We start from the raw sequence: 11,744 nt of genomic DNA, 5'->3' as shown, positions 1-11,744 counted from the left end.
TTGCTAGCACGCTAGTGCAGACTTTTATTAGGCACACCACACATTTAGTTGTTCTCCGGTCCAAAAAATCAAGGACATGCTAGCTAGCTTTTTCATTTTTGAAATTTAACAGAATAGTAGACATTCAGTAACGCATGAGCTGTGTTGTTTTCAAGATAAGAGGACACTGGGGACACACACACACATGGCCATCCACCATCCATATGCTACCGTACATCCACCGTACAGTATGCTAATGTACATTAATACACACACATTTCCTCGTTTAGCAAAAGACCAGTAAATTAATAGCCTAAATGACCCAATCACCTCCTTTCAGTTCAGCCTATAAGTTAGGCCTACTTGAACCCCCCCCCCCCCCCCCAAACATCTTACTTTCCTGACTGTATATCTCTCACCTCTGGGCATGGAAACACAGTGGACACGCAAATGGGGTGAGCCTGTTTTGCATACGTATCAGGATGTGAAGACAAAGAGGTTCCTATGGGCTGACTGGTAACCACAGCTGGCAGTGTTACAGCATGTATTCGTTTGCGGTTGAGCTAATCCCTGCTTACGGGAATGCAGGTACATGGAAACGTCTGTTCCCGATCTGCTGTGTTCCCGTAGCGACTCTTCTCTTCTGATCGCCGAGCTGAACGACCTCCATGACCAGCAAGACCAGCATCACCAAGCTGGGTGACCAGCAGGACCTACATCAGTTGGGGCATACACCATGTTAATCAAGAGCTGGTCAACCGGCTAGCTGACCAGCTAGCAAGAGCAGATCATTGGAAGGGGTTTCTAATATAGTGGCCATTAGTGTGATCTGATGATCAGGCTTAGCAGGCTTCCAACAGATGGCAGCAGAGTGCTCTGTTTTTACACCAGGTCCTGCATTCAGTTCAGCACAATTTTGAGCTTTAAGCGTATGTCTGCAGGTCTCCATCAAGCCCCTCCCCTCTTATGATGTATCTTGAAGGTGGGAGGAGTTTTGCAGTGCAGAAGGAAGCCAGATTGCTAACGTTATTAGCCTCTACGGCAGTGAATTCCTCGATCACGATGAGATGGGCTCACATGGGTCCAGTCTAGGCCCTATGTGCAGTGTACAATCCAGATGGACCTTGGTGGGCGTCCATATGTGGAGCCAATGTGGAACCAGAGGACAAAATCTTCTGGTTCCCAGTTGGGAAACCCATACAGGCCCCACATGGGCATTTCTAGTGGGTAAACACTAGAAAATACAGGACAGAAGGGGCCTCCAGGGCCAGGGTGGAGAAGCATTGATTTAGGGGGCTTGAATCTGCCCGAACTGTAGCCTACGAACGTTTAGCACAGGCCCTAATGTCCCACAGAGCCGCTGAGGCAAAATACATGTACAGTAGAAGTCAATGGGGCAGATCTTCAGCGTTGCGCCTTGACCCAAGGCTCTCTGCCAAATCCAAATAAGGCTCCCGCCTCCTCAGGGCTGCTGGACAATGATGGACTCTCGCTCCGGCTTTTTTTAAACTGCAGCCCAGCGACTGTCTTGAGGCCAGCCCTTGCAGCCCTGGCTCTGGAGCATCTTGGTGCGGCGTCTTGGTTGGCCGATCTGGAATCGGTTCTTAGCCGTGGGTGGGTAACTTGAGCTGTTGCTAAGCATCTTTACGATCCCTGGCCTGCTGGTGGGGGGGGGCGGGGGTGCTGGTGGGCGTGGGGGGGAGGTAAGACGTGTGGGTGTAAGACTCTTGAGTGGCCCAAGTTCCCTTCTCTGAGAAACCTCAGGGGGAACTCGACACCTCCGAACACAGAGAGTGGGCCTAAATATAGAGCTCATCTGCCCCGGAGGGGTGGGGGGGTGGGGGCGGAGTCTCCAACACATTCAGAAAGAAGGGAGTGGACGCTCAAGGCAAGGGCGAGAAGTAAGGACGCCTGCAAAATGGACTTTTGTTGGGTTTAATGAGCGCAGGGAAAGCACCGGGGAGCGTGCCCATTTCTGGTCATGTGCTTAAACCATGAAGCTCCAATCCAGGCAGAATTCCAGACGGACTTCAACTGTCAATCAACCTAGACATATTCAGTGTATTTTTAACCAAACACTGGTGGAAATGGACTTTATGAGCCAGGTTGAGAGCCATATTTGTTGTTAAAATTTGTTGTTATCTTAAAATACAATAATAAAAATAGCATATTAATTAAAAACAATAATTAGGACTGGAGATGGCACATTGGTACGGGCGGCTGTGGGGCTGATATCAGCAGAAAATGCTGGGTTGGTGATCAGAGGGAATAAAAAAATTACTTCGGTCGTATTCTGTAACAAATCCATCCTGAAATAGTGCACACTCGCTCACACTGTGTTAGCTCAGTTCAATGAGTCTACTTTACATACTTTACAGTAAAGTTTTAAGCAAATTTAGCTAACTTTACATGTTTACTTAAAGTAAACTAGTCATAAGTCTAATTAAGTTTTTGAATTTCATGAATTTACTTTGTTAAATTAACTTAAAAGTGCTACACAATGAATTTACTGAGCATTTACAACATTTGACGTATAAATAGTAGAGTGCGATTAGTGTAAAGAAATGCTCAGATTTACAAGCTTTACAAGCATTTTACCACCCTGTTACGTTACAAAACATGCTTGTAACAACAGGCTCTGCTTCCAGATTAAAAGTGATTAATAGTATAATAACTATAACTATAATCCATAAATATAATTCCTTAAAAAACTATATATATATATATATATATATATATATATAATAGTATAATGTAACTATATAGTATAGTATAATAACTATGACTTTAATCCATATATATAATTCTTTAAATATATATATATATATATTTCTGCTAAATAAATTGGTGAATTGTGTATATATATATATATATATATATATATATATATATATATATATATTAGTATATAGTATAATGTAACTATATAGCATAGTATAATAACTATAATCCATATATATATAATTCTTATGAATGTACATGAATGAATGTACATGAATGAATGAATTATGAATGAATTAATGCTAATTCTGTACATTAGCTTCTACTACAGGTTAGCTACATCACTCTCATAGAGGACGACTGAAAAATACAACTTTGGCCACCAATCATATATGTGTGTGTGTGTGTGTGTGTGTGTGTACACATGTTTTAAAATACAGTATATACCCAATTCCTAATTATATATATATGTGCACATACGACCACATATCTGATTCCCCTATAGACAGGTGTAGCACTACTGTTTTCACCAATGCTAAGCTACCTTCGTCCATTTTTACAGCTAACACTGTTTCATAAGACATAATGTACAACTCTCAAAATCTCAAAGTGACTTGCTTATGACCTGGACACAGTTTGAGGCAAGTGAGTGATGATTTAGGAATGCTAATTGACGGTGTAAAGTTTCCAGTACTTGTTAGCTACATTAGCAAACATGTCTTATTATGAGCCCACATTTAGAGGACAGAATGCCAGAACACCATGTCAGAAACCACAAGCTTGAGCCGGTTGTAGAGTACTCGGCGTGGAGGCATGCTGTCTGCACAATGCTAGCTGTTAGGATAGCAATAAGCTACTGTTATGTGATGCTACATTACCCCTTGTGGCTCCAGGGGTCAAATTAAAGAAGCAAAAATCAGCCACCAAAAAATATGCTATGCTAGAACCTAATCAGTGCCCGCTTTCTGACCACAGAGACACTCCTGTCTGGGTATTTTTGGGTGGTGGACCCGCTCTCCACCTAGCAGCGACATCCACACTACCACCCCAACATTATACTATCATCAGGTCAACAGTGGCCCTGTGGTCCAAACCCGACCATGAATGAATGGACATTGAGAGCTAATAAGATCCAGGGCTATAGTCCTTAATTGTGCACCTACACCCAGGGGGCTACGCGGCGTTAAGTGGAGCTCAGAAAATGGTCAGTGGTGCGTTACAGCTGCCGCGCTGAGAAATACGCCGACAGAAACGCAGGGGAGGTCTATTTTGGTAATCGCTCCAGACCATCTAGAAGCAGCAGGAAAAGCTCAGTCCTCTGACACTTGATCCATATACTTTAACACAGGTCAGACCAGTGTGGTCACGGCCCAGTTCTGTGGCCCAGTCCGCATAACGCAGTGTGACGACGAAGCCGATGGCTTCGGGTGCCACAACACAGTCGCAGCTGGCTACAACTGGGCCAACTTTGGCCTGAAATAGAAATGCTGTACAGACACTTCACATGTGGCCCAGAGTTTAAATGCCATGGCAAACCATAAATGTGGCTGCCACAGGCTCCGAGGAGTCTTACTACTGCCAGGTCGGACCTGTAATTGCCGTAACAGGGTAGTATTCGGTCTGGAATGGTCTGGGAATTTGTCCTGGGTCTGGGAATTTCCTCAGTTCAGCTCTTTGAAGACTGAGAACTTGCTAAAGTAATTTGGATATGAGCATAAATGTACCAAAGTGTCCAGTTTATTACGTCCAATACTAAAGAGGCTTGGTCGCCGTCTGTTGCAGACTCTTAAGATTTGATCACAGTCTCCTAGTAACCAGGTCAAAGTGTTTTGTCCTTCTTTTTATCTTTTATATTAAATATTTGTGCTTGTAGGTGTAGGTGTAGGGTGTAGGTGTAGGTCCTCTGCTCTGCTCTGAGTTGGGTATCCTATACCTTTGGGGAATATGTAATGGCAAGCAGGAGAAGACAAAAGGAAATTAGGGGCAGGGTTAAGGAGGTTGTTATGTTGATGGATGGAGGCCCTGGTGGTGAAGGTTCTGGAAGGAAAAACACTCTTATCTATATGCAAATATGATATTATATACATATATTCATATATACATATATTGTACTGTATATACATATATATTTACACACGTATATGTATAAGATCAGAACATTCTTATCTATATGCAAATATGATATATATTATATACATATATACATATATTGTATATACATATCTATATATATAGATACACACATGTATATGTATAAGATCAATAAATGAGACAAAATATATATTTATTGATATATATAAGCGTTTTATATATTTTTATATGTTTTATGCATACATACATACATATATATCTCAAAGGCTGACGATATATGCGCATATATATATATATATATATATATATATATATATATATATATATATACAGTGTAAATATGAAACATAGATTAGATAAATAATAAGAATTACACAGTTTGAATGTAGCATGTTGTATTTTTGTTGTTTAATACATTTGTATATATGAATTCAATATATAGAGATACTACATATATAATTGCATATACACATTTTTATAGGTGTTTTGTATATGTTACAAACCTTAAGCTACATGTATGCAGAGGATATGTGTATGTGATGGTGACATATCTTCTAGATACATCTTATAGGTAATATATATCCATATATGGAAACCCATATATTGTGATTATGTGTCAGTTTTATCAGTGTTTTTATTATTTTATTAGTGTATTTCATTGATTGTATTGTTTTGTTTTAATTACTTCTGGTTGCATAATTATTTGATTTTAAAAAACTTTTCTAAAGAGAGACACCATTATTTTACAGATTTCCTTCTGAATTATTCTTTTTTTATTTGAATTATTATCTGTATTTATTTATTTAGTTAGTTATTTAGCAGTGTAACTGGGTTGACTTTCCACTGGTTGTATTCAACACTTTTGGCCCACCTGTCCTTCTGTCTCTCTTTCTGTCTGTTGGTCCACTCTGCACAGGACAGTAAGATGATCAATTGTTACGTCTTTATGGACTATACAGTACAAAACATTATGGAATATCGAGCATATCGTCGCTATCATACAAAAAAAAAAGAATAAACCTCAAATGGCAAATGACATAAGACGGGAAAAAAGAGATCAATGAACAATATATTCCACAATGTGAAGAACAACTGCAGCTGTAGATGCAAGATTTTACAAGATGCAAGAAGTGTTTGAGTGTTGAAATTTGATCTCTGGACATTGTCATGTTTAAAATTGCAACCAGCCCATCTTCAGAATCTCCACCAGTTGTTCTACAGGCCTATATCCAAGCATGCAACTCCATTAATCCACCAGCTGGGACAGTGATGGAGCTATCTGTTCAATTAAACATATCCATGTTCTACTGCCATGTATTAAAAACAGTCAAAAATGTTGTGAATACTAACAGACCACCTTCTTCACATCTATCAGCCCCTTCGTACGACATCAAGGAAGTGCACTGCTTCTACCCATTCTGACCTGGCTTTACCAAGCTCCTCATAGGCCATATGTGGCCGAGTGTCCCCGGTTATAAATATCGCCACCGAAAGTGAGAAGCGCTCCCAGGTTTCCTCGCCGGCCTGAAGCAAAAGCCCAAAAGTCTTAAGCCCACTGAGTAAAATCCCACCTCTCACTTTTGACTGTAATCTACCTTGTCAATGATGGCCAATTTGCTGTGATGTAATCGGGCACTGCAAAACACTGAATTGCTGACCAGAGCCAAGGAGTCTTAATAGAGGCCTAGGGAGTAGTCTAAAAATAGTGCCACCGACAGGAGGACGCAGCTCCCCTTTCGGCTTGCCCTAAGAAAGTTAAAGAACTTCCAACGCGTCAGCCGATCCGCCCTGTGACATCAGCCGCCAGGCTTAAATATGAAGGCCTGTGCCCGTGGCTCAGGACCACTCTCCTGGGACTAAGGCTTCTTGACTTGTGCCCCTTCTCCTGTCCATCTAAACTGCATCATGGTGTGTACTGTAATACGGAATATGCTCTTTTTGCTTCTCTTTCCGCATTCGGTTCGGCTCTGGAAATCTGGCAACCCGGCGTCTGGGCAATTTCGGGATACCCTTTGTTTTTTTTGTGAATCAGCGCAGGATGGCTAATTCACTGAGAATGTTTGAGAATTTTCATATCGGCAGAACAACTTCGCTAATTTTCCCTGTAACCCTGTAGAAGCTACAGCTCTGAAATCGTTATCATAACATTTCACAGAATTTCTTTCTGTCAGGCTGTTTCTGTGAAATTTTATGTCCATAAAGTGCATACTTTTGAAGATTCCTTTAGATTAGCTGCCCAGTTTCGTACCGCTGACCGCCGCTGATTAGCATGAAACTGTAGTGATGTAAACTGGACTGACCTTTGTGTTTGTCTTTGCCAGGGTGATTTCACTGCTGACCAGATTGAGGGTAAGTAATCAATGTCTATAAAAGGTTTTACAGTACCGTACCTTCCCTTCCCTCCCGGTACCTTATTTGATTGTTGACATAGCATTCTTGGACGCTGCGTTTAGCTGTGGTAGCTAAAACTCTCGAAGTTCAACCTCTTACTTCAGGATTGAACCTCGGAGTTCGGGATTCAAACATTTACCAGAGCAATTTTAGTGTGGAACGAGCCAGGAGGTCCTAAAATGAGGCAAACTTATCATTAGCATTAGAATAACTGTGTAAGCAAAAAAGAAAAGAAAAAACATGTAGGGTGAAGAGCTCGGACATTATCCTGTCAGTTAAACACATCCTCTCCTCTCTGGCGTCAGATAATGAGGATAAAGTCAATGGTAAAGACCTAGCATAGCATGTTGCTGCATACGCTAGAACTAGCAGAATTAGCTCAACATAACAACAACAGAATTGGTGGAGGTAGTGATAATTTAAGGACTGGTGTGGAGGAAAGTGGATTTTTTGGGTAGAGAAGGTAGACTTTTTAGTCAGAAATGCTAACGGATGTCCAAAAACAGCTTGTAGTTTAGGCTAACTAAACCGAAATAGTAAGTGGAGCATGTTAGCTGGAGTCTGTTAGCCTTCGTTTGGATCAAAATGTCTAAAAGGGGGGTAGCTTTAATTTTAAGCTTAGCCTGTACTTGCAGCATCGTGTAGCATCGTTAGTGTGATTATTAGCCTTTATTCAAACCAGTCAGTGAAATTAGCATCTTAGCATTTCTTAAACAGCCAGTGGAGCTCATTAGCTTTCCTCTAAACTCGATAGGGGATCAAATAGGGGTTCAACTGCGACCAAAACATGGAGCCCGCTAGCTTTCCTCAGCTGCTGTGGGTAAACATGTGTTGGATATTTCAGGCAACAGTAAAAAAAAAAACAGGCGAGCCTTCTGCATTTGGAGATGGTGTTTATCCACAGCTAACGCTAGCTGTTCGGCAGGAATGTGCGTTAGTAATCCCCCCCATTCTTCTTGTTCCCCGCGAACAGGAAAGTCATGTTACCTCAGATATATTAGCTTGCTAATCCCTTGGATCTACGCTAATCAGCCGTATTTCCGAGAGATTCTGGAATACCGTCGGATTCGCTGTTATAATTAGCGAGACATAATCCAGGACAGTAGCTCAGCAGCAGGCTGAACCGTGTCCTGAGGTGGGGTGGGGGGTGTTGGGGCGCGGGTTACGCCGTAGTCAGCATTCCCGCGTTAAACTTGGTTCAGGGGCCGTAGCCATGTTTGGCAAGAGCCACTTTCTCAAGACGTATCAGCTGACAGGCAGGGCACTAAATGCCACCCAAAAGAGGCCGGAGAGGCGCAGCTGCCACAGTAGGGAAGCTGCAGGAGGTCATCAATCTGCTGGAGGATCACTTTCCATTTAGCTCCCTGCTGGGCCCATAGAAATAGCAATGGTGCCTTAGCGTCACTCCTTTTCTTCCTGTGTACACAGTTGTCAGTGAGTTCGTCGTTTTTAATTAGCGGTAGCTGCAGAGGGCAGGAGCAAGGCCTTCACTTTCGTTGACCTTGCGGGTTTAGTCAGGAACTGGTAATACATCGGAATGCAGGTCTATAAATATTACTGTTATTACTATAATATATACTGTTTTGGTGTTTTTAATAATTTGTTTATCCTTGCATTCTGTAAACATGCCAGGACATTTGGGCCAATAGTAATAATCCAGAATTCTTTTGCTGAAAATCTCCATTAACCTAAATTACAGCATTACAATACCCTCTTATGTGAAGACAATGTTGTCTAGAACCCGTTTATCCTGCTAAAATGAAAAAATAAAAAACACTAGTAATAGACATTTTTGATTTGAATTAAGATCCACCTCATTTCTGTATTTATATCATCATCATTTCTGGACATTTACGATGTCAGCTGACAGCCATGCTAAAGACCCTTCTCCCTCTGCTCTACAGACTTCAAGGAGGCCTTCGGTCTCTTTGACAGAGTTGGTGACAACAAGGTTGCCTACAACCAGGTTGCTGACATCATGCGCGCCCTGGGCCAGAACCCCACCAACAAGGACGTGAAGAAAATCCTGGGTGACCCATCTGCTGAAGGCACGGCCAACGTTTTTCTATTTAGTTAAAGTTTAAACTTTACAGATCAGAAGTCTGAAGTAATACTGTAAACCTATTTCACACAAAATAACACATTAGTTTTTAAAAACAATACTTAAAGTTGATTCGATATTCCAGTTTTTACGTCAGTTTAGTAGGGATTTTTACAGGGTCTAAAAATGTATTCAGAAAAATGTGTGTATTTCAGTTTAAATACTTTCACTATATAAAATGACTTAAAACTGATGAAAGAAATGTTTAACAACAGGTTGAAAGCAAATCAGAAATAGATCAAATTACTTCAAACCAATTTTGAAATAGAAAAACTAAATGTATAAAAATAAATTACAAATATTCTTTGAAAATGTCAATGTGATTAGAAATTTTTATAACTAAGTTAATATATCTTAGAATATTCCAAAATGAGAAACAGATCAAATGACTTAAAACATGAAAAAGTTAAGAGTTAAAATGTATAACTTGTAATATTCTAAAATGAGAAGCAGAAAATACTTAGAACAAACAAAGAAACATAGATGTATAGAAGTAAGTCAAAATATCTTATAAAATATCTTAAAATAAGCTACAGAAAAATATTTTTAAAAATATGCTGAATATAGCTGACAGTATACTAAAATGTATACAGATCAAATAATTTCAAACAGGAAAAACATTACTTAAGTTAAAAAAAGTTTTTTTTAATTAAAAAGTTAATTAATTAAAGCAATAATTAAAATATTGAATAATGTTCTAAAATGGGACATTTAGTGGTTTTATTGACTAAAAACTAGTAAATAATATGTAGGAATATATAAAATAATCTTATAATATTGTAAAATAGATTACGTTGCATAGAACTAATGTGTGTGTGTGTGTGTGTGTACATATATATATATATATATATATATATATATGTGTGTGTGTAAGTGTAAATACGTGAAGGGCATTATTGATACAGGCCGGTTGTCATAACACGTTCTTCTGTGTCCGTGCAGACATGGCCAACAAGAGGATCGACTTCGATACTTTCATGCCCATGCTGAAGACCGTGGATGCCGTCCAGAAGGGTGCCTACGATGACTACGTTGAGGGTCTCCGCGTCTTTGACAAGGAGGGCAACGGCACAGTGATGGGTGCTGAGCTGCGCATCGTGCTGTCCACACTGGGTGAGTGGCGGGGGGGTGGGGCCTCCTCCTGACTGCTACGTATTATGGCGTGACTGGGCCTCAGGCTTTGAGAAGATTATGGGGAATATAGTTTAAGCTGATGAGCCTGAACACCTCTGTTGTTTTCCTTTTCCCACAGGAGAGAAGATGGCCGAGCCCGAGGTTGATGCCTTGATGCAGGGACAGGAGGACGAGAATGGCTCCGTCAACTATGAAAGTACGTGCCTTGAGCTGGGAACACCTCACAGGGCTCTATTATTCCACAGCACCTTATTATTTAACAGCCTTTAAACGTGGGCCTGGTCAAATTCTGGCCTTTGAGGGAACAGTTACCTTCACCCCAGGCCCTCATCCAATGAAAATGAGCTTGTGCTCTACCATATTTAACTGATTATAGTGGGTTTTTCGGTAGGTTTTGTGTTTTTATAAGTATTTTATCGTGTAAATCTTTCTGTGTGAGCACTTCTGCTTTAAACGTATCCTTAATTGAGATCTCAAGCCAACTCTGATATCTCTCAGGCTTTGTCAGTATTTTTAGAAAGTGCCTCAGGCCCTTGTATGGCGATATACAACTGACAGACCGCCGCTTCTCCTTTTACAGGCTTCGTCAAGCACATCCTGTCTGTGTAAGACGCCCCCAGCCCAAGAGAGTGGTGAGAAAGGTGGTGTATCTACAGACCCCATGGTGTCAGAACATCAACATCAACTCTAAGACCAATCGAGCAACAATCAACAAAAAAAAAAGGACAATGAGATACCACTTCTAAACCATTCTTTTTTTTTTTTTTTTTTTCGCACCCACCTCACACCAAAAAAAAAACCCTTAAGCGGTCGAGTCGCGGTTGCGGCGGAGACCGATGGGAGGAGGCGGCGTCCACTCATAAAGTGAGGGTGCGTTCCCTGTTCCCTCGCCCGCCAAGGTCACTCCAGCACCAGCCAGCCGTGCCAAAGGCACCTGCGGCAGCCACGGACGGCCCGCGCATTTGGTAACCCCCTTTTCGAGCCCGGCCAAGTCCAGCCCAGCCCAGCCAAGCCCAACCAGCCCTCATGCGTTCATCCATTTCACAATAAACTCTTTTTCCAAAAGTGCCTCTTAGTCTTTGCTTTTCTGCAGCTCCTGGCTAATCATGTAAAGAAGACATAAGCCTTTATAAGGTGTGTATACATCTATATATACACCAAAATGTATATATACATTGAGATATACACCACAAAAGACCACCTGCCTAATACGCTGTTGCCACCAAAACAGCTCACTCTACAAGATCTTTGAAGGTGCCCTGGGGTAACTGTGTTCAGGTCAGGTAAACAGTCATGCCGTGACCCAGTTCACTGGCCAGTCACAATT

The 11,744-nt window shown here is 41.2% G+C and overlaps 1 protein-coding gene across 1 annotated transcript; it reads left to right on the top strand.

Moving 5' to 3' along the window:
• Positions 1 to 429: 429 nt before the first annotated feature.
• On the top strand, positions 430 to 11,267 carry mylz3 (myosin, light polypeptide 3, skeletal muscle). The gene is made up of 8 exons (XM_072657970.1): positions 430 to 434; positions 568 to 678; positions 962 to 1,085; positions 7,113 to 7,140; positions 9,087 to 9,230; positions 10,226 to 10,396; positions 10,536 to 10,613; positions 10,998 to 11,267. The coding sequence occupies exons 1-8, from the start codon at positions 430 to 432 to the stop codon at positions 11,024 to 11,026; spliced, it is 690 nt and encodes a 229-aa protein (XP_072514071.1). The 3' UTR covers positions 11,027 to 11,267.
• Positions 11,268 to 11,744: the final 477 nt, after the last annotated feature.

The sequence above is a fragment of the Salminus brasiliensis genome, chromosome 15 (assembly GCF_030463535.1).
Source record: "Salminus brasiliensis chromosome 15, fSalBra1.hap2, whole genome shotgun sequence".
Classification (NCBI taxonomy): domain Eukaryota; kingdom Metazoa; phylum Chordata; class Actinopteri; order Characiformes; family Bryconidae; genus Salminus; species Salminus brasiliensis.
This window is presented reverse-complemented; position numbering and strand designations above follow the sequence as displayed.